The 23,788-nt window shown below is 39.5% G+C and overlaps 1 protein-coding gene and 1 non-coding gene across 33 annotated transcripts in view; one reads left to right on the top strand and one right to left on the bottom strand.

The window, feature by feature from the left end:
• Positions 1-23,788, bottom strand: part of SH3D19 (SH3 domain containing 19) — a 206,407-nt gene that overhangs the window by 63,930 nt on the left and 118,689 nt on the right. For all 32 annotated transcript variants that reach the window (XM_078366404.1, XM_078366429.1, XM_078366417.1 and 29 more), the window contains one exon: positions 1,336-1,376. Coding sequence is in view for 1 of the 32 variants with exons in the window: in XM_017970198.5 (XP_017825687.1) it covers positions 1,336-1,376 (41 nt within the window). In the remaining 31 variants the exon portion in view is untranslated. The remainder of the gene's footprint in view (positions 1-1,335; positions 1,377-23,788) is intronic.
• On the top strand, positions 9,232-9,338 carry LOC118152460 (U6 spliceosomal RNA). The gene has a single exon (XR_004741222.1). It is a non-coding gene; the product is annotated as a U6 spliceosomal RNA (small nuclear RNA).

The following is a 23,788-nucleotide window of genomic DNA, read 5'->3' as shown; positions in this document are numbered from 1 at the left end:
ATTCACACTAAATATTACTAATTATTGGACCGGCCATGGTGGCTCATGCCTGTAATCCTAGCACTTTGGGAGGCCAAGGCGGGCAAGTCACTTGAGACCAGCCTGACCAATATGGTGAAAATATAAAATCAGCTGGGTGTGGTGGTGGGTGCCTGTAATTCCAGCTACTCGGAGGCTGAGGCAGGAGAATTGCTTGAGCCCAGGAGGTTGCAGTGAACTGAGATCATGCCACTTGTACTCCAGCCTGGGTGACAGAGAGAGACTCTGTCTCAAAAAAAAAAAAAAAAAAAAAGTTATGTTTCTAAAAATAGGGCACATTCTCCTCAGGGTGGTAACCTCAGTTCAAATAATGGGAAGAACATCTAAAATCCTATATTTATCCTTTTCTATCACAGGCAATCTATGTTCTATTTTTAAAGACACCTTTCCAGAGCCTTTTATTTAAAAAAGTGTTAAAATACCACACTAATAGCAAGTTTTGAAGTCTTAACCAAGAGATAAGGACAGAAAGTAGAAATGTTCCTTTCTGACAGGAATTCTACTCTTAGCACTTCTATCTTGATGTGGTAGTATAAGTCCATCTTTATAAGCACTTACACAGTTAAAAAATATATTGTGAAGAGTACCTGTGGAAACAAATGAACCAAAAGGAACAGAATTTAATATTTCTTTTTTTTTTTTTCTTTTTGAGACAGAGTTTCGATCTTGTTGCCCAGGCTGGAGTGCAGTGATGTGATCTTGGCTCACTGCAACCTCTGATCCCGGGTTCAAGTGGATTCTCCTGCCTCCCAAGTAGCTGGGATTACAGGCCCCTGCCAACATGCCTGGCTAAGTCTTTGTATTTTTAGTAGAGATGGGGTTTCACCATGTCGGTTGGACTGGTCTTGAACTCTTGACCTCAGGTATTCCACCTGCTTCGGCCCCGCAAAGTGCTGGAATTACAGGTGTGAGACACTGTGCCGGGCCAGGATTTAAAATTTCTTAAACCTATAAGATTCTCTCACTCTAGAAAATGATTACACAAAATTTATATTACATCACAGAAATTAGATAGGCAAATTAAAAAAAAACAGCTTTATACAGCTTTATAATTTGGGATTAAGAAAAAAAAAAACCCAGTTTTGTTTTGTAAGAGAAAAACATGGTTCTGAGAAACTGGCATATCAATAAATATAAGCTGAAGACTAGGTTGGTCTGAAAGGCTTTAATACTTCTTAGGAGAAGCTACGCTTAGGTTCTTTGTAGATTCGTCAAATATAATCAACTGCTGGAAATCTAAATCATCACTTAAAATTATTACAGAGGAAAATACAGAGAAGGAAAAAACAAACTTACATCTCTTGATTACTGCTCTAATGGATGACAAGGGTCCTTGGCTAGAAAAAGAAAGAAAACTTATTATACATTCATTAATCCTTTTGAAAAATCATTCATAAAGCTGAGTTATTTCTGGCATTCACCATGGTGCCAAGCCACAAGTTTGATAAATTATTTACTGGCCTATCCTCTTTACAAATCAAAAATTAAAGAAATTTTAAAAATTGCCTTTATTTAATTTATGGGAAGTATATTTGCAGAGTAAGTAAAATTTTGCCTTAAAATTGCTTTCATAGCTGCCTACATATCTGGATACCACTCATAATTAGACTGCATTACATGGTGCTCAAAAGAACTTTACTCATAGCTATTTTGTGTTTGACACTGAAATTCCTATCTTCATTTATCAGACTGAAGTACATGATCTATACAGTCAATTTGATCTAAGGACCAACAACTTTTCTTCTTAATATTAGAATTTAAAACATCACCACCTAAAAATAAAATAATCTTGTGAGACTTTCCACTCTCCCTCCCAGACTGTCTCTCTCTCCCACTTTTCCTTTCTCTCCCTTCTCCCCTCCTACCCACCACCCTGCTTCCTCTCTTGCCCTTCTACATTTCACCATGGGATGACACGGCAAGAAGACCATCTCCAGACACCAGCCTCTCAATCTTAGATTTCCCAGTCTCCATACTCATAGCCAATAAATTTCTGTTCATTATAAATTACACAGTTTGTGGTATTCTGTAATAGCAGCACAAAACTGACTAAGACAATACTATTATGCTATACAGTGGGAAAGGTTAAGCTCTAGGAGGTCTCTGATACCATAAAGCAAGGACTGTAATAGAAAGATATAACTGTTAAAAAAAAAAAAAAAAGAAAGATATAACTGTTTACAGCCATACTGGATTTTGAAAGAGTGCTTGAAGGCTTTCTATAAAATAGCTACTTGAAAAAAAGAATTGGTATAAGGTACAGGTGGAGTGTACTGCATCCAAAATGCTTAGAACCAGAATTATTTAGGATTTCTTTTTATTTTGGAATATTTGCATTATATACTTACCAGTTAAGTATCCCTAATTCCAAGATCTGAAATCCAAAATGATCTAATGAGCATTTCCTTTGAACATTATGTTACTGCTCAAAAATTTCAAATTTTGAAGCATTTTGGATTTTGGATTAGGGATACTTAATCTGTAATATGGAAGAGGTAACAGTCCTCTTAGTGAATACATCACAATCTCCTTGCTCACAACCACTGATTTGGCAGGGATGATATTATGAATAAAACATCCTTTGTTTCTTTTGTTGAGAAGGAAGATGTATTGATTGGGGTGGAACATGGAAGGTGTTATGGGTTGAAGCATGTCCTCCCTCAAAAAGAAATGTGCCATCCTTACCACTAGGACCTCAGAATGTGACTTTCTTTGAAAACAGAGTCATTACAGATGTAATTAGTTAAGAAAAGGTCATACTGGAGTTGGATGGGCCCCCAACACAACATAACTGGTTCCTTAGAAGATGGCCATCTGAAGAGCCAAACCAAGGTACACCAAAGACTGCTGGTAAACCTCCACAAGCTAATAGGCAAGGAATAATTTGCTTATGAATTTCAGAGGGATATAGCCCTACTGACACCTTGATTTCTTGACTTCCAGCTTCCAAACCTGTGAGATAGTAAGTTTCTGTTATTTTAAGTCACTTGATGATATGGTTTGGCTGCGTCCCCACCCAAATCTCATCTTGAATTGTAACTCCCATAGTTCCCACATGTCATGGAAGGAACCTGGTTGGAGGTGATTGAATTACGGCAGCAGGTTTTTGCTGCACTGTTCTCATGATAGTGAATAAGTCTCATGAAATCTGATGGTTTGAAAAAGAGGCATTCCTCTGCACAAGCACTCTTCTCTTGTCTGCCGCCTTGTGAGATGTGCTTTTCACCTTCTGCCATGATTGTGAGGTCTCTCCAGCCATGTGGAACTGTGAGTCCAAAAGGAAAGTTTACAAAACTTTCTTTTGTAAGTTGCTGAGTCTCAGGTACATCTTTATCAGAAGCATGAAAACAGACCAATACAGTAAATTAGTACCACTAGAGTGGGTGCTGCTGTAGATACCTGAAATGTGGAAGTGACTTTGGAACTGGGTAGCAGGCAGGGACTGGAACAGTTTGGAGGGTTCAGAAGAAGACAGGAAAATGTGGGAAAGTTCGGTACTTCCTAGAGACTTGTTTCATGGCTTTGCCCAAAATGCTGATAATGATATGGATAATGAAAACCTGGCTGAGGTGTTCTCAGATGGAGATGAGGAACTTATTTGGAACTGGAGTAAAGGTGACACTTGTTATATTTTAGCAAAGAGACTGGAGTCATTTTAACCCTGCCCTAGAGATTTGTGGAAGTTTGAACTTGAGAGGTATAATTTAAGGCCTCTGGCAGAAGAAATTTCTAAGCAGCAAAGCATTCAAATGGTGATTTGGGTGCTTTTAAAGGCATTTAGTTTGATAAAGGAAGCAGAGCAAAAAAGTTTGAAAAATTTCAGCCTGACAATGCAATAAAAGAAAATCCCATTTTCTGAGGAGAAATTCAAGCCAGCTGCAGAAATTTACATAAGTAACAAGGAGCCAAATGTTACTCCCCAGGACAATATGGGGAGAATGTCTCCAGGGCATGTCACAAGTCTTCATGGTGGCCCCTCCCAACACAGGCCCTGAGGCCTAGGAGAAAAAAAATGGTTTTATGGGCCAGGCCCAGGGTCCCTCTGCTGTGTGCAGTCTAGGGACTTGGTGCCCTGCTTCCCAGCCACTCCACCCATGGCTGATATTGCCCAACATAGAGCCAGGACTGAATTATGAGGGTGGGTCTTTCCTGTGCTCTTCTCATGGTTGAGGGTGCAAGCCCCAAGGCTTGGCAGCTTCCACAGCAAGTACACAGAAGTCAAGAATTGAGGGTTGGGAAACTCTGCCTAGATTTCGGAGGATGTAGGGAAATGCCTGGATGTCCAGGTGGAAGTTTGCTGCAGGGGTGGAGCTCTCAAGGAGAACCTCTCTCTGCCAGGGCAGTGTGGAAGGGAAATGTGGGGTCAGAGCCCCAACACAGAGTCCCCACTGGGGCCCACCTAGTGGAGCTAGGAGAAGGGGCCATCCTCCTCCAGACCCCAGAACAACAGATCCACTGACAGCTTGCACTGTGCTCCTGGAAAAGCTGTAGGCACTCAATGCCAGCCGTGAAAGCAGCTGGAAGGGAGGCTCTACCCTGCAAAGCCACAGGGGTGGAGCTGCCCAAGACCATGGGAACCCATCTCTTGCATCAATGTGACCTGGATGCGAGACATAGAGTCAAAGGAGATCATTTTGGAGCTTTAAGATTTGACTTCCTCACTGGATTTTGGACTTGCATGGGGCCTGTAGCCCCTTTGTTTTGGCTGATTTCTCCCATTTGGAATGGCTGTATTTACCCAATGTGTGTAGCCCCACTGTATCTAGGAAGTAACTAACTTGCTTTTGATTTTACAGGGTCATAGGTGGAAGGGACTTTCCTTGTCTCAGATGAGACACTGGACTGTACATATCTGAATTAATACTGAAATGAGTTAAGACTTTGGGGGACTGTTAAGAAAACATGATTGGTTTTAAAATGTGAGGACAAGTGATTTAGGAGGGGCCAGGGGTGAAATAATGTGGTTTGGCTGTGTCTTCACCCAAATCTCAACTCGAATTTTAACTTTCACAATTCCCATGTGTTGTGGGAGGAAACTGGTGCGAGGTGACTGAATTATGGGGGTGAATCTTTCCTGTGCTGTTCTAGTGAAAGTGAGTAAGTCTCACAAGATCTGATCGTTTTAAAAAGATGTGTTCCCCTGCACAAGCCCTGTAAGCAGAAAGCAGGATATACCCACTGGGCAGCATGACTGTCATGGGAAGACTACAGAATCAGTGGTCAGCTAGAGATGTTTTCTTATTTGTGTGAGCTGGCCAATTTAATTACTTGATGGAATTGTTTCTTTATCTGTAATGTGAGGATACTAGTGACTATCTTTCGTCTTGTTGCTAAGACTGAATAAGAAAACTCTGTAAAATATATATAATAGTCCAGGTGCAGTGGCTCATGTCTGTAATCCCAGCACTTTGGGATGTAATCCCAGCACTTTGGGAGGTCAAGGCGGGCAGATCATGAGATCAGGAGTTTGAGACCAGCCTGGTCTACTACTAAAAAATACAAAAATTAGCCAGGTATGGTGGCACATGCCTGTAGTTCCAGCTACTCAAGAGGATGAGGCAGGAGAACCACTTGAACTCAGGAGGTGGAGGTTGCAGTGAGTCGAGATCATGCCACTGCACTCCATCTTGGGAGACAGAGCGAGACTCTGTCTCAAAAAAAAACAACAACAAAAATTAGCCGGGTGTGGTGGCAGGTGCCTGTAATCCCAGCTACTTGGAAGGCTGAGGCAGAGAATTGTTTGAACCCAGGAGGCAGAGGTTGCAGCAAGCCAAGATCATGCCACTGCACTCCAGCCTGGGTGACAGGATGAGATTCCATCTAAAATATACATACATATCTATCTATCTATATATATAGATACGTATATACGTATCTATCTATATATACGTATATACGTATCTATCTATACGTATATATATATGTATCTATATATATATACGCCCAGTACTATATATATAAATTATATAAATTATATATATATGTATATATATATGCCCAGTACTATAATATATATATATAAATTATATATATATAAACTATATATATAAATTATATATATATATAAATAAATTATAGTACTGGGCACATATTGGAGTCTCAAGAAATGTTAGTTAAATTTCCTACCCTAATTTCCAATATATACCTTTCTGTGGTTCACAATATATATGGCTGAAATTTTTGGAGCTATCCTGCCATCACCAGTGAGTTAACCTATAGTTATTATAATCCTACCTTATAAATGTAAATGATTTGCATTTCTGCAGGAATTACTATTCACAATTTACAACCATTCTGAGTTTTATAATACATGCTTCTCATATACCCAATCTCCTATGAAGCCAAAGCAATAAAAAAGTCAAGAGAACAAAACAAACCTACAAGCTTTTGTAAACACTATATTTTCCCCATCGAAAACACAGACCTCTGTTCCTTTAGGTCATCCTCAGGATGTTTCCCAGACAATGGGCATGGTGATCAAGAAGCTATGTATATTCAGTTTCATATTTAACTTTATTTAAAAAGAAATCCCACAGAAAGTTCAAGGATCTTAGAAAAGGCTTTCAATTATGTTATTTATAACTACAGCAAATTTAAAAATCAGAATATGTTGCCCTGTACTTCCCAATTCTTTTTTTTTTAATGACACATGCCTGTCTTAACTCTCTAATTAGAATGCAAGCTTCTCAAGGAGAATGTATCATATATCATGTGCCCACTATTAGACTAATGTGAACTCAATTCTATTCACAGAGAGAAAGAAATATTATCATTTAAATAGTACCAGTGATTCCACGTACAATCCACTTAAACAAACCCACAGGAATAATTTTGCTGCTGGTTTTGTTCTGTTGGACTCAATTGCCAGTTACATCTCACTGAATGCACATTTTGTCAAAAGTGTCTGGTCTGATGTTTAAAATAGGTTTTTGTTTTTTTTAATACAAAATGTCACCTTGATGAGTATCTGTTCACTAAAGAATAGCACTCATTTCTAATGGAAAACTGGCCAGGTTGACCTTATTTAGAGATGGCACAGTAGACTTCAATATGGCACTTAAATTGGCAATAAATACTGTACTTTTTGTATCAATTAATAGAATTTTAGGAGTAATTCTGCCTAGTCGGTTTTCTCATTATACACTTTCTTTAGAACCTGTCTCTTTATAAGTTACAACTCTGGTAGTTCCCAAGCAATAACCAGCACAAACTCTTCACTGGTATGCTGCTAAATTTCAAACCATGTGTAATATACAATAACATACAGTGATGTTAATCAGATGGAACTTGTCTGAGTGGATGTTACATGACATGGAACAGATACCACTTGGTTTGAGAAGAGGTATGGTGCATGTCAAACTGGCACCTAAGAAATGTAACATTTACTGAAACATATGAGCACAGAATCTAATCCCTTCAAATATGAATATGGAAAGATTTAGAACTGTGAGTCTGATGTATAATTGTGTTCAATGAACATCTATTGAATGAACCAAGGAATAACCAGAATAAACCTTTTCAGGGGTTGTATCTTTCCTCCACAGTCAACCTAAGTGAGCTATAGAAACAGTTTATACAGAAAACCTAAAAAGGCTAAAATTGAATCCTCCCATTTCTAGATGTGTAGCAATATAGCAGGATTAATTTTTTTTTTTTTTTAGACAGAGTCTCACTCTGTCACTAAGGCTAGGGTGCAGTGGTGCGATCTTGGCTCACTGCAACCTCTGCCTCCTGGGTTTAAGCATTCTCCTGCTTCAGCCTCAAGAGTAGCTTGGATTACACACATCTGCCACCATGTCCAGTTATTTTTTTTTTTTTTTGTATTTTTAATAGAAATACATGTTGGCCAGGCTGGTCTTGAACTCCTGACCTCAAATGATCTGCCTGCCTCGGCCTCCCAAAGTGCTGGGATTACAGGTGTTAGCCACCGGGCCGAGCCAGTAGGATTAATCTTTATGATTAGGAGTTATTTGTTGGTAAAAGGCATAAAAAGGATAGCATTGGTCTAAAGAGGTTTCTATTAAATACCAGGAAAAAATAAGAGATAAAAAATATTAGACAAATATATGGTAGTTTCAGTTAGAAGCATCTACCACATCCACAGACTGATTTTTCAAACTTTTGTCTTTTTTGATTCTCCTGCCTCAGCCTCCCAAGTAGCTGAGATTATAGGCGTCTGCCACCACGCCCAGCTAATTTTTGTGTCTTTAGTAGAGATGGGGTTTCGCCATGTTGGCCAGGCTAGTCTCCAACTCCTGACCTCAGGTGATCCCCCCGCCTCAGCCTCCCAAAGTGCTGAGATTACAGGCATGAGCCACCATGCCCAGCTAAACTTTTGTCTTATTAGCTGATGATGTCTTTATTTTTCATCAAATGATTAATGTGCATTTAACTAAGGGTTAATCTTGGCCAGGTGCAGTGGCTCACACTTGTAATCTCAGCACTTTGGGAGGCTGAGGCAGGTGAATCATGAGGTCAAGAGATCAAGATCATCCTGGTCAGCATGGTGAAACCCCATCTCTACTAAAAGTACAAAAATTAGCTGTGTGTGGTAGTGCATGCCTGTAGTCCCAGCTACTTGGGAGGCGGAGGCAGGAGAATGGCTTGCACCTGGGAGGTGGAGGCTACAGTGAGCCAAGATTGCACCACTGCACTCCAGCCTGGCAACAGGGTAACTCCCTCTCTCTGAAAAAAAAAAAAAAAAAAAAAAAAAAGAGTTAACCTTAATTTCTGGCTGGGCATGGTGGCTCACACCTGCAATCCCAGCACTTTGGGAGGCCAAGGTAGGTGGATCATGTCAGGTCAGGAGTTCGAGACCAGCCTAGCCAACATGGTAAAACTAAAAACACAAAAATTAGCCAGGCGTGGTGGCATGTGCCTGTAATCCCAGCTACCCAGGAGGCTGAGGCATGAGAATCATTTGAACCCAGGAGGCAGAGTTTGCAGTGAGCCAAGATCTGACACTGCACTCCAGCCTGGGTGGCACAGGGTGAGAAAATTAAGGTTAACTTTTTTTTGTGTGTGTGTGGCAAAAAAAACAGTTAACCTTAATTTTCAACAAAGAAACCTAATGCCTATGCTAGTCCAGCACTGTGCTGGGCACCAAAGAAACAAGATTAACTAGGACATGGCCCCTGCCCATAGGTGCTCATGGCCTAGTGAAAAGCCTGTACATAAGAAAAGGGCTTATGCGTGCTCGCTTCGGCAGCACATATACTAAAATTGGAACGATACAGAGAAGATTAGCATGGCCCCTGCGCAAGGATGACACGCAAATTCGTGAAGCGTTCCATATTTTAATTCAAACCATCATCAGAGAATATTACAAACAACTATATGCACATAAACTAGTAAACCTGGAAGAAATGGATAAATTCCTGGACTCCTGTGTCCTCCCAAGCCTAAATCAGGAGGAAGCTGAAACTATGAATAGACCAATAACAAGGTCTGAAGTTGAGGCAGCAATTAAGAGCCTACCACACAAAAAAAGCCCAGGTCCAGACGGGTTCACAGCCGAATTCTACCAGACACACAAGGAGGAGCTGGTACCATTCCTTCTAAAACTATTTCAAACAATCCAAAAAGAGGGAATCCATCCCAAATCATTTTATGAGACCAACATCATCCTGATACCAAAACCCGGCAGAGACCCAACGAGAAAAGAAAACTTCAGGCCAATATCCATGATGAACATAGATGCAAAAATCTTCAATAAAATATTGGCAAGCCGATTGCAACAGCAAATCAAAAAACTTATTCATCATGATCAAGTAGGATTCATCCCAGGGATGCAAGGCTGGTTCAACATACGCAAGTCTATCAACGTAATTCACCACATAAACAGAACCAAAAACAAAAACCACATGATTATCTCAATTGACGCAGAGAAGGCATTTGACAAAATTCAACAGCCCTTTATGCTAAAAACCCTCAATAAACTCGGTATCGATGGAACGTATCTCAAAGTAATAAAAGCTATTTACGACAAACCAACAGCCAATATCATACTGAATGGGCAAAAACTGGAAGCATTCCCTTTGAAATCTGGCACTAGACAAGGATGCCCTCTCTCACCACTCCTATTCAATATAGTACTGGAAGTTCTAGCCAGAGCAATCAGGCAAGAAAAAGAAATAAAGGGTATTCAAATAGGAAAGGTGGAAGCCAAATTGTCTCTATTTGCAGACGACATGATAGTATACCTAGAAGACCCCATCGCCTCAGCCCAAAAACTCCTGAAACTGATAAGCAACTTCAGCAAAGTCTCAGGATATAAAATCAATGTGCAAAAATCACAAGCATTCGCCTACACCAATAACAGACTTAAAGAAAGCCAAATCAAGAGCGAACTGCCATTCGCAATTGCTACAAAAAGAATAAAATACCTTGGAATACAACTCACAAGGAACGTAAGAGACCTCTTCAAGGAGAACTACAAACCACTGCTCAACGAAATCAGAGAGGACACAAACAGATGGAGAAACATTCCATGTTCATGGTTAGGAAGAATTAATATCGTGAAAATGGCTATACTGCCCAAAGTAATTTACAGAATCAACGCTATCCCCATCAAGCTACCATTGACTTTCTTCACAGAACTGGAAAAAACCACCATGAACTTCATATGGAACAAAAAGAGAACCCGCATAGCCAAGTCAATTCTAAGCAAAAAGAACACAGCGGGGGGCATCACACTACCGGATTTCAAACTATACTACAAGGCTACAGTAATCAAAACAGCATGGTACTGGTACCAAAACAGAGATATAGACCAATGGAACAAAACAGAGGCACCGGAGGCAACACAACATACATACAACTATACAATCTTTGATAAACCTGACAAAAACAAGCAATGGGGAAAGGATTCCATGTTTAACAAATGGTGTTGGGAAAACTGGCTAGCCATGTGCAGAAAGCAGAAACTGGACCCCTTCCTGACACCTTACACTAAAATTAACTCCAGATGGATTAAAGACTTAAACATAAGACCTGGCACCATAAAAACCCTAGAAGGAAATCTAGGCAAAACTATCCAGGACATAGGAGTAGGCAAGGACTTCATGAACAAAACACCAAAAGCATTGGCAACAAAAGCCAAAATAGACAAATGGGACCTAATCAAACTCCACAGCTTCTGCACGGCAAAAGAAACAGTCACTAGAGTGAATCGGCAACCAACAGAATGGGAAAAAATTTTCGCAGTCTACCCATCTGACAAAGGGCTGATATCCAGAATTTACAAAGAACTCAAACAGATTTACAGGAAAAAAACAAACAAGCCCATTCAAAAGTGGGCAAAGGATATGAACAGATACTTTACGAAAGAAGACATATATGAGGCCAACAATCATATGAAAAAATGCTCATCGTCACTGATCATCAGAGAGATGCAAATCAAAACCACATTGAGATACCATCTCACGCCAGTTAGAATGGCGATCATTAAAAAATCTGGAGACAACAGATGCTGGAGAGGATGTGGAGAAAAAGGAACACTTTTACACTGTTGGTGGGAGTGTAAATTAGTTCAACCATTGTGGAAGACAGTGTGGCGATTCCTCAAGGCCTTAGAAATAGAAATTCCATTTGACCCAGCAATCCCATTACTGGGTATATATCCAAAAGTCTGTAAATCGTTCTACTATAAGGACACATGTACACGAATGTTCATTGCAGCACTGTTTACAATAGCAAAGACCTGGAATCAACCCAAATGCCCATTGATAATAGACTGGATTGGAAAAATGTGGCACATATACACCATGGAATATTATGCAGCAATCAGAAATAATGAGTTTGTGTCATTTGTAGGGACATGGATGAATCTGGAGAACATCATCCTCAGCAAACTGACACAAGAACAGAAAATGAAACACCGCATATTCTCACTCATAGGCGGGTGATGAAAAATGAGAACACATGGACACAGAAAGGGGAGTACTAAACACTGGGGTCTATTGGGGGGAAAAGGGGAGGGCAAGTGGGAGGGGGAGGTGGGGAGGGATAGCCTGGGGAGAAATGCCAAATATGGGTGAAGGGGAGAAGAAAAGCAAAGCACACTGCCATGTGTGTACCTACACAACTGTCTTGCATGCTCTGCTCATGTACCCCAAAACCTAAAATCCAATAAAAATTAAAAAAAAAAAAAACCCTTCACACATGTACCTACAAAACTGAGCATTTGAATAATATAATGAAAAAAAAGAAAGAAAAGGGCTTATGATTCGAATGTCTGCTTTTTTAAAAATTAGAACATATGGAAATATATATATATATATATTTTATCTTTTATCAGAGAGGTATTTTCGCATATTAGTTCCTCTACTAGATAATAAACTCCTTCTGAGGCCATATACACATTGGAATGATGTTGCACATAAATCCTAAATTAAAAAAAATACAGCAAATTTTAAAAAATTAAGGCAATTTGAGAAGTCCTCTTGACATGCTCAGATTCCATGCCATGAAATACTTTTGATAATATGTAAAGAAAAGTTGCTGAAAAACAACTGACTCATCCAGTTACACCCTACTTAACAATGACTTTAAAAGATGTGAAGAGAGGTTCTTAAAAAAAAGAGAGAGAAAGAAAATCCACACCTTTTCCTCAAACCTGCCATTCTGGTTTCAAAAACTATATATATATATATAGTTTTTGTATATATATATATACAAAGTGGTGACACATCCTTTTGTACACTTCCTTATGAACGTTTGGAGAAAACCTGGTATAAACTGCTGCCACAGGCATGAGACTGGCAGGGGACACTGTCTGGCAAGAGAAAGTAGGACACAGGAAGCTGCATGAAAATTCAAACAGGAATCATTTGGTCACATCAAAAAGGAACGTCAAAGGCAGATGTTTCCTACATCACAGTCCATATTTAGAGTCTTAACACCTATACAATAAAAAACAAATCTGGGCAACATAGTGAGACCCCCATCTCTACAAAAAAATTAAAAAAAAAATAGCTGGACATGGTGGCGAGTGCCTGCCTGTAGTCCCAGTTACTTGGGAGGCTGAGGCAGGGGGATGGCTTGAGCCTGGGAATGCAAGGCTGCTGTAAGCCAGGATGGCACCAACACAGTCTAGCCTGGGCAACAGAGAAAGACCTTGTCTCAAAAACAAACAACAAAATACAAAGCACCAAGTAAAAGCCCTCTGTCCAGGGATGAAAAAATTCTCAGGGAGAAAAGGGAAGGAGAAAACATACTAGCTTATCACTACCTAGAAAAATCTGCTATTTATAGTATTAGTTTGTTTTTTACTAAACATACACTGAATACTCCAATATGCTGGTTCTCATCAGAACATATAATCTATTTTTCCTGATAGGACTTAATTAAACTAAAAAGCTCCTACACAGCAAAAGAAGTAATCAGCAGAGTAAACAACCAACAGAGTGGGAGAAAATCTTCACAATCTATACAGCTGACAAATGACTAATATCCAGAATCTACAAGGAAATCAAACAAGTTAGCAAGTAAAAAACAAATAATCCCACCAAAAAGTGGACTAAGGACATGAATAGACAATTCTCAAAGGAAGATATACAAATGGTCAACATATGAAAAATGCCCAACATCATTAATTATCAAGGAATGCAAATCAAAACCACAATGCGATATCCCCTTACTCCCACAGGATTGGCTATAATCAAAAATAGTAGATGTTGGTGTGGATGCAGTGAAAAGGAAACACTTTGACACTGCTGGTGGGAATGTAAACTAGTACAGCCACTATGGAAAACAGTGTGGAGATTCCTTTTTTTTAATTGCATTTTAGGTTTTGGGTTACATGTGAAGAACATGCAAGATTGTTGCATAGGTACACACGTGGCAGTGTGATTTGCTGCCTTCCTTCCCTTCACCTATATCTGGCATTTCTCCCCATGCTATCTCTCCCCAACTCCCCATCCCCTGCCATCCCTCCCCTATTTCCCGCCAACAGACCCCAGTGTGTAGTGCTCCCCTCCCTGTGTCCACCTGTTCTCATGTTCAACACCTGCCTATGAGTGAGAATATGTGGTGTTTGATTTTCTGTTGTTGTGTCGGTTTGCTGAGAATGATGGTTTCCAGGTTCATCCATGTCCCTATAAAGGACACGAACTCATTGTTTTTGATGGCTGCATACTATTCCATGGTGTTTATGTGCCATATTTTCCCAGTCCAGTTTATCATTGATGGGCATTTGGGTTGGTTCCAGGTCTTGCTATTGTAAACTGTGCTGCAACAAACATTCATGTGCATGTGTCCTTCTAGTAGAATGATTTATAATCATTTGGATATATACCCAGTAATGGGATTGCTGGGTCAAATAGAATTTCTATTTCTAGGTCCTTGAGGACAAATCACCACACTATCTTCCACAATGGTTGAACTAATTTACACTCTTGCCAACAGTGTAAAAGTGTTCCTCTTTCTCCACATCCTCTCCAGCATCTGTTGTCTCCAGATTTTTTAATGATCACCATTCTAACTGGTGTGAGATGGTATCTCAATGTAGTTTTGATTTGCATTTCTCTAATGACCAGTGATGATGAGCATATTTTCATATGGTTGTTGGCCTCATGTATGTCTTCTTTTGTAAAGTGTCTGTTCATATCCTTCACTCACTTTTGAATGGGCTTGTTTTTTTCTTGTATATCTGTTATAATTCTTTGTAAATTCTGGATATCAGCCCTTTGTCAGATGGGTAGACTGCAAAAACTTTTTCCCATTCTGTTGGTTGCCGATTCACTCTAATTACTGTTCCTTTTGCTGTGCAGAAGCTGTGGAGTTTGATTAGGTCCCATTTGTCTATTTTGGCTTTTGTTGCCAATGCTTTTGGTGTTTTGGTCATGAAGTCCTTGCCTACTCCTATGTCCTGAATGGTTTTGCCTAGATTTTCTTCTAGGGCTTTTATAATGTTAGGTCTTATGTTTAATTCCACCTGGAGTTAATTTTACTGGAAGGTGTCAGGAAGGGGTCCAGTTTTTGCTTTCTGCACATGGCTAGCCGGTTCTCCCAACACCATTTATTAAACAAGGAATCCTTTCCCTATTGCTTGTTTTCGTCAGGTTTTTCAAAGATGGGATGGTTGTAGATATGTTGTGTTGCCTCCAAGGCCTCTGTTCTGTTCCATTGGTTTGTAATAATCTCTAATGGTGGTGTGAATTTCTATGGAATCTGTGGTGATATCCCCTTTATCGTTTTTTATTGCATCTATTTGGTTATTCTCTCTTTTCTTTTTTATTAATCTGGCTAGTGGTCTGTCCATTTTGTTGATCTTTCAGAAAAACCAGCTCCTGGATATATTGGTCAATTTTAGAGTAGGTGTGATGTGGTGCTGAGAAGAATGTATATTCTGTGGATTTGGGGTGGAGAGTTCTGTAAATGTCTATTAGGTTTGCTTGTTCCAGGTCTGAGTTCAAGTCCTGGATATCCTTGTTAATTTTCTGTCTGGCTGATATGTCTAATATTGACAATGGGGTGTTAAAATCTCCCAGTATCATTGTGTGGAAGTCTAAGTCTCTTTGTAAGTCATTAAGAACTTGCCTTATGTATCTGGGTGCTCCTGTATTGGGTGTGTATATATTTCAGATTGTTAGCTCTTCTTGTTGTATTGATCCTTTTACCATTATGTAATGTCTTTCTTTGTCTCTTTTGATCTTTGTTGCTTTAAAGTCTATTTTATCAGAGACGAGAATTGCAACTCCTGTTTTGTTTTTTTTTTTTTTTTGCTCTCCATTTGCTGGGTAAATCTTCCTCCATCCCTTTATTTTGAGCCGTTGTATATCCTTGCATGTGAGATGGGTTTCCTGGATACAGCACACTGATGGGTTTTGGATTTTTATCCAATTTGCCTGTCTGTGTCTTTTGATTGGGGCATTTAGTCCATTTATATTTAGGGTTAATATTGTTATGTGTGAATTTGATACTGCTATTTTGATGCTAGCTGGCTGTTTTGCCCATTAGTTGATGCAGATTCTTCATTGTGTTGATGCTGTTTACCATTTGGTATGTTTTTGGAGTGGCTGGTACTGGTTGTTCCTTTCTATGTGTAGTGCCTCTTTCAGGAGCTCTTGTATAGCAGGCCTGGTGGTGACAAAATCTCTGAGTACTTGCTTGTTCTCAAAGGATTTTATTTTTCCTTCACTTATGAAGCTTAGTTTGGCTTGGTATGAAATTCTAGGTTGAAAGTTCTTTTCTTTAAGGATGTTGAATATTGGCCCCTACTCTCTTCTGGCTTGAAGGGTTTCTGCCGAGAGATCCACTGTGAGTCTGATGGGCTTCCTTTTGTGGGTAACCCGACCTTTATCTCTGGCTGCCCTTAGCATTTTTCCCTTCATTTCAACCCTGGTTGAATGATTATGTGCCTCGGGGTTGCTCTTCTTGAGGAATATCTTTGTGGTGTTCTCTGTGTTTCCTGGACTTGAATATTGGCCTGCCTTGCTAAGTTGAGAAAGTTCTGGATAATATCCTGAAGAGTGTTTTCCAGCTTGGATTCATTCTCTCCATCACATTCAGGTACACCTATCAAAGGTAGATTCGGTCTTTCCACATAATCTCATATTTCTTGAAGGCTTTGTTCATTCCTTTTTACTCTTTTCTCTCAAATCTTGGCTTCTCATTTTATTTCACTGAGTTGGTCTTCAATCTCTGATATCCTTTCTTCTGCTTGGTCGATTTGGCTATTGAAACTTGGGTATGCTTCGCAAAGTTCTTGTGTTGTGTTTTTCAGCTCCATGAGTTCATTTATATTTGTCTCTAAGCTGTTTATTCTCATTAGCATTTCATCAAATCTTTTTTCAAAGTTCATATTTTCTTTGCATTGGGTTAGAACATGTTCTTTTAGCTCAGAGAAGTTTGTTATTACCCACTTTCTAAAGCCTGATTCTGTCAATTCATCAGACTCATTCTCCATCCAGCCTTGCTCCCTTGCTGGTAAGGAGTTATGATCCCTTGGAGAACTAGATGTGTTCTGGTTTTGGGTGTTTTCATCTTTTTGTGCTGGTTTCTTCCCATCTTTGTGAATTTATCTACCTGTGGTCTTTGTAGTTGGTGACTTTCAGATGGGGTCTCTGAGTGGATGTCCAATTTGTTGATGATGAAGATATTTCTATCTGTTTCTTAGTTTTCTTTCTAATAGTCAGGCCCCTCTGCTGTAGGACTGCTGGAGGTTCACTCCAGACCCTGCTTGCCTGGGGATCACCTGCGGTGGCTGCAGAACAGTAAGGGTTGCTGCCAGTTTCTTCTTCTGTTATCTTTGTCCCAGAAGGCTACCAGCCAGATGTCAGCCTGAGCTCTCCTTTATGAGGTGTCTCTTTGGATCTATGGTGGTCATGGAAACTTCTTGAGGAGACAGTCTGTCCCTTATAGAAGCTCAAGTGCTGAGCTGCAAGCTCCACTGTTCTGTTCAGAGCTGCTGGGCAGGTATGTTTAAGTGTGCTGCAGCAGAACTCATAACCACCCTTTTTCCCCAGGTGTTCTGTGCTGGGAAGGTGGGGCTTTATTTATAAGTTCCTGTCATGCTGCTGCCTCTTTTCAGAGATGCCCTGTCCAGTGAGTAGGTAGCATAGTCACAGTCTGCCAGCATAGGTGTTGCTGAGCTGCTGTGGACTCTGCCCAGCTGCTTTGTGAACTTCCTTGCAGTTTTGTTTATAGGGGTATAGTTAGAACTGCCTCAGTAATGGTGGACTGTCTCTTTAATGGCAGACTGCCTCGGTAATGGCAGACTGCCTTGGTAATGTTAGACTGCCTCAGTAATGGCAGACTGACTTGGTAGTGGTGGACTGCCTCAGTAATGGTGGACACCCTTCCCTGCACAGAGCTGGACCGTCACAGGTCCAGCTGTGCCTTGCTGTGAAATTCTCAATCCAGAGCATTTCAGATTGTTGGTCTTTGTGTGGGTGGGACCAGCAGAGCCAGAACACCTGGCTCCCTGTTTCAGCCCCCTTTTCTTCAGTTCAATGGGCAACTCTGTCTCCCAGGCGTTCCAGTTGCCAGTTGAAACAGTGCCCGGATTTGTGTGAGTTTTTGCACAGAGACCTGCTGTGCCGGCTAAAAGAGCCACACTGGACACTTGTGACACTTTTTTGCCCAGGAATCTACTGGTCTATGGGCAGTAAAAATTCGTTTGGAAATGTGGTGATCACTCACCCTCTGCGTTTTCGCTGGGAACTGCAATCCAGAGCTGTTCCTATTCAGCCATCTTGGATCCACTTCCAAAAATGCATAAATTATTTAATAACTAATAAAAACAAACACATTTTAAAAACTCATGGCTGGGGGCAGTGGCTTACGCCTGTAATCCCAGCACTTTGGAGGCTGAGGCAGGTGGATCCTGGAGTCAGGAGTTCAAGACCAGCCTGGCCAAGATGGTGAAACCCTGTCTCTACTGAAAATACAAAAATTAGCCAGATGTGGTGGTGGGCACAGGTAATCCCAGCTACTTGGGAAGCTGAGGCAAGAGAATTGCTTGAACCTGGGAGGTGGAGGTTGCAGTGAGCTCAGATTGTGCCATTGTACTCTAGCCTGGGTGACAGAGCAATATTCCATCTCAAATCAAATCAAATCAAATCAAAACTGATTTAACTGAGTCTTTCAAAAATAGGCAGCTCTTAAAGAGTTTCTGTTATAAAGCTGAAGGCTTTAACAAAGAATGTAAACAAAACATGGAAACAGCTGAATTCATTCTAACAATCAAAGATTTGTTCTCTGGAAATTGCAACAGAAACTTCAGCAGTGGGTAGGCACAAAACTTTTACTGTAAATCTCAACAATTTCTCCATGACACAAGCAGGGCTAGCAACCCTCCCACCAGCTATCTTTTTTTTTTTCCTGCAAAGCCACTGGAGAACTTTCCCACTGGATACCAAGAACATATTTGGTAGCCCAAGGACATTAAAGTCATTTAAAATTAAACTTAAATTTTAAATTAATCTCCCAATAGTTATATAAAATGACCCTAAAGGTACAGTAAACATCTAGATTTGGGATCCCAGAGAGAGGTATGTTTTAGGATATTAGTACTATATTATGTATCTAGGATACCATCATGTAAGGGGAACGACTATTCATTAGGACTATAGACACTGAGTCTGACTACAATTGTCCCCATACAAGCAGTTCTCTTTTCAGGATATTTTAAAAGATTCACAGAGAGGAAATGTGCCTTCTCTCAGCCTCAGAAAGAAGTAGACAGGAGGGATGCAAGAAGGTACAGCAGAGAACGTAGTAGAGAATGGCAGGTACAGAGTCCAGCAGAACAAGGGATGGGGCATAATATGTGGGTGGACAGAGCAAGATTGCAAATGTTCTCAAAATAAGGACTCTGCCTGAGGAATCATATAGCTCCTTTGGCAGCACACTTTGAAATAACTGGCCTGCTACACTGGGGGCATATGCTGCCCCATCCCCATTCATTCCCTCTTCTTTCCTGCCACACCGTAGACATTTTATTCAGCTATTCTTATCTAGCCTCTCCTTATGACCAGCTACACCCATGGTGAACTGGCCTGAAGTGCAGACTGTGCCAAAGCAAAAGAGCATTCATGACCAAATGACACTGGAATCATGTCTCCAAGATAGATAAACAGGTCCCTGAACTATAAAATAGTATGATCCCAATATTTGTAAAATCTTACTTTAAAAAGTATATATTTTGCTATGGTCTGAATATTTGTGTCCCTATCAAATTCATATATTGAAATCCTAACTCCCAAGATTTTGGTACTAGGAGGTGTGACCTTTGGGAGGTGATTAGGTCATAAGGGTAGAGTCCTCATGAATGGGATTAATGTTCTTATAAAAGAGGACTGAGAGAGATCCCTTGCCCCTTCTGTCAGAAAAGGAAAACAGCAAGAAGATACTGTCTATGAACCAAATGCCAAGCCCTTATTAGACACGACGTCTGCTGGTGTCTTATCTTGAACTTCCCTGCCTCCAGAAGTGTGAAAATTTTTTTTTGTCGTTTATAAGCCACCTGGTCTATAGTATTTTGTTATAGCAGACTGAATGGACTAACACACACACACACACAGACACCCCATGCACATATTTGTATAATTACATTTATACAAGAAAAGTGAGAACACACCTATCCAGTGACGTGCTGGAGCTAGCTTATAGTGGCACATGTGAGCTGACAATTGAATTTTTAGAAATTTTGCAAGCCAGTTGTTAAATGTAACCATTATTAAAAATTAAGTTATATAAACTTACAATTAAAATAAAGCTGATATTAAAGATTCATCATTTCCTAATCATTTTCTTAAATTTTACTACCTCTAATGATGTGCTACTGTACATCTCTTCCCAATCCATCACCAGTGGTATCATATTGGTACCTTTAAATTGGCCATGGTGGGAATATTTATACCACAAAACTGGCAAATCAGGGCTTAATTTATCATTTTACTAATTGTCTAAACTTAAGAAAGTGATGAAGAAAGTGTTAGTAATAATGCATGTTCAACCTAAAAGCATGTTATATGTGGAGCTGTTACATTATGACAAGAACAAAAAACTGAGGAAACATTCTTCCAGTATTTGAAAACTATCATCTGAATCAGCAAAGAGGTTTCTCATGCAATTGACAAATGAATAGAAACTCTGATATATGTTTTGGTTTTGGTTTTTGTTGACACATTATGTTTCATGTTTATCTTACTCATTAATATAAACAAATATATCAACCAACATTCATATTGGAATTATACTTAAAGAGTGATTGCTAAACACTTATCAGCATACCACTTCACAGGCCCAAAATGTTAACAATAGTTGCCTGTAAGAGGTAGAGAATTATGAATGATTTGTCATCTACCTGTGCCTCTAGATTTATAATTACTTTAATAATTTGTATGTTATTTTAAAAATTGCTATAGAAAAAAACAAAAAAAATAATAAATTCACTGGTTCATATCAAATTCATGACCTCTAAATAATGAAGATTACAGCCAAAGAACCAGCCAATCAATCACTTTTTGGAAATAGCAGGCTGAGTTCAAAGTCACATGTATACGCCATCATAAGGCTGAAAATCCCCCAGAATCCAGATGTGAATAACAAAAGTGAATGACAGCATGCATGCAACTTCAGATCTCTGTATTTCCCATACCCCTATTGCTCTAGCATAAAATAAAAATACAGGGAATTAATAATCAAATTAAATCCATATAAACATTTAGAATTTTAAAAGCATTAATTTAGCTATTATTTCACAAGTGCTTTTGTTGTTACAGCAATTTTCCTAGGTGCTGAGGACAAAAGTAAAACAACATGAGTCCCTGTATTAAAAGAGATTACAGTTAAGTACAGAAGGCAGAGAAGTAAACAATTTTTTTAAATGGGTAATTTTAATACAGATTAGAAAATGTGGAACCATCTAGGACTATCTGGAGTCTTTAAAAAATGGTATTGCAAATATAGAACTAATAATGAATGCCAATTTCAATGAAATATAACTAAAGGAGAGGGTAAAGTATAATCAAACTTTAAAAAATAGTAAGCCAGGCATGGTGGCTTACACTTGTAATCCCAGCACTTTGGGAGACTGGGGTGGGCAGATCACCTGAGGTCAGGAATTTGAGACCAGCATGGCCAACATGGCGAAACCCCGTCTCTACTAAAAATACAAAAATTAGTTGGGCGGGGTGACTAGTACCGGTAATCCCATCTACTGGAGAGGCTGAGGCAGGAGAATTACTTGAACCTGAGAGACAGCGGTTGCGGTGAGCTGAGATTGCACCTCTGCACTCCGGCCTGGGTGACAAGAGTGAAACTCTGTCTCAAAATAATAATAATAATAATAATAATAATAATAATAATGATAGATTCTTGGTGACAAGACTGTGAATACATGAATAGTAACATCTGTTTCTCTGTAGCAGCCAAAGCCAGAGTCACTCCTCAAACTCCCAGCTAGTCCAATGCTGGAAATTTTAGAACTGCTGTGGCACTACAGTCCAGTACTAATTCCAACTTTTAGTTGCACTAAAGATGACCCTACTCACATCTGTAACCAATATCTATGTCACCATAAGAATGTCTATAAGAAATGCCAATTGTTTCTTGCATCATAGCCCTTCTTGTTGAAAAAATTCCTATGATATAAATCAAGCAAAATGAAAGTGTCAATGGATAGACAGAGGGACAGGTAATTCTTTATAACAACCTTACTTTCAAAACACAAGATACAGTCTTTGGTAATTCTCACTACCTTTAGGTTCCATTTATTTAGGTAGCAAGTATTCCTGTTTTATTAATGGAGTAACAGAGTATGAGGGCCTTTCTAAATACTCAAAACTAGTGTGATAAAGTTGTACATTTTGCTTCCAGACAAATAGTCTGGCCATTAAAACTGGGGCTTCAATTTTCCCAGGAGAGATTATACAACTCCCTCAGTCTGAGTTGAACTATGTCAGGCTTTTTGGAATTCTGCCTACAATTTCAAGAATGCTGTGGGGAGAGGAGATGGAGACAAAAGAGTAAAGAGAAATGTGACTGTTGGTGGTAGGGTAGGATCTAAGACTCACTTCCAAGCTTTACTCCTAATCCCACCTCATTCCCACAGGCCAGAGCCCTAACACCAAAGGTCTGAAGAAGGCCCATGCCAGGACACCCAGAAATTGCAATAATGGTGCCACTGCCTCCATCATCGCCACCAGCCCTTTCCCAGGAAGTCAGCTGATGAGGAACAATCCTTGGCAGTGGGGAGCGGGGCTGCTGGATGACTTTGGCAGCTTGAGAAGATAGCAGTGTGAAGATCACCAATGCAAAGATCATAACTAGGAAGGTTTTCTTTAGCTCATTTATTTTTGGAAGTAGCTTCAAAAGGAATAAATGTCTAGAGGTCCTCAGATTCTCTGTTGTCTTTATTTTGTGTGAAAGTGTTTCCTCTCCACTCAATTCAGGAAACATTCACTGATCGCTGATAACCTCATGGTTATGAACCATGGCTGGAGATACAAAGATGAACCACTGCCCTCGGTGGGGATGTGCACCCCACCAACTTATAAATGACATTTACGCTCTAGATAAAAGTGTGCCAAGGAATTAGAGAGCTGTCTTTGTTTTTGTCCTTGAGGCATTAAAATGTCTCAAATAATAACTTTAATCCCAGTTTTAAAATTTTAACACCAAGACTCTGCACTTGTATTCCCTTCTAATTCTAACCTGCTGTTAGAGATGTTAGGACTTTCTACAAGAACAATGACCTTTCTCTTATTGAAATAATTCAGCCTTGATAATTTTATTTTATATTATTTGGAGAAACAGAATAAAAGCTGCTCACCATGCTAATATTAAATTGCTGCAATTTATTTCATCATAATAATTTTGTATGTGTGTCTTTTGGGGAGAATTTTTAAAAAATAAACTTTTAATTATAAAACAGTTTTATATTTCCAGAATAGTTGTGAAGAAAGTTCTCATATACCCGACACTGTTTTCCCTACTATTCTCATCCTACATTAATATGTTACATTTGTCACAAAGTGTTTTTAAACTAGTCTGGTATAAATTCTACTTTTCCATGTTTCATTTGTAAAAGGTTTATAGAAAGTGATAGAAAAAAATCCTACATCAATTAGCATAACACTGAACTGTAAACACTGACTGACAGTATTATTAGCAAAAATGGTGTCAAAACCTACATATTTTCTCAAGGTAAAGTCATGTCCAAATTGAGGAGTAAGTGCAAGTAGGCCCATTCACTAGCTCCATACAAAGACAGAATATCTAGGTTGGTATTTTACAAAGA

Source organism: Callithrix jacchus, chromosome 3 (genome assembly GCF_049354715.1).
Source record: "Callithrix jacchus isolate 240 chromosome 3, calJac240_pri, whole genome shotgun sequence".
Taxonomy (NCBI): Eukaryota; Metazoa; Chordata; class Mammalia; order Primates; family Cebidae; genus Callithrix; species Callithrix jacchus.
Note: the sequence above shows the minus strand (reverse complement) of the source record. Positions and strands in the feature narration are given on the sequence as shown.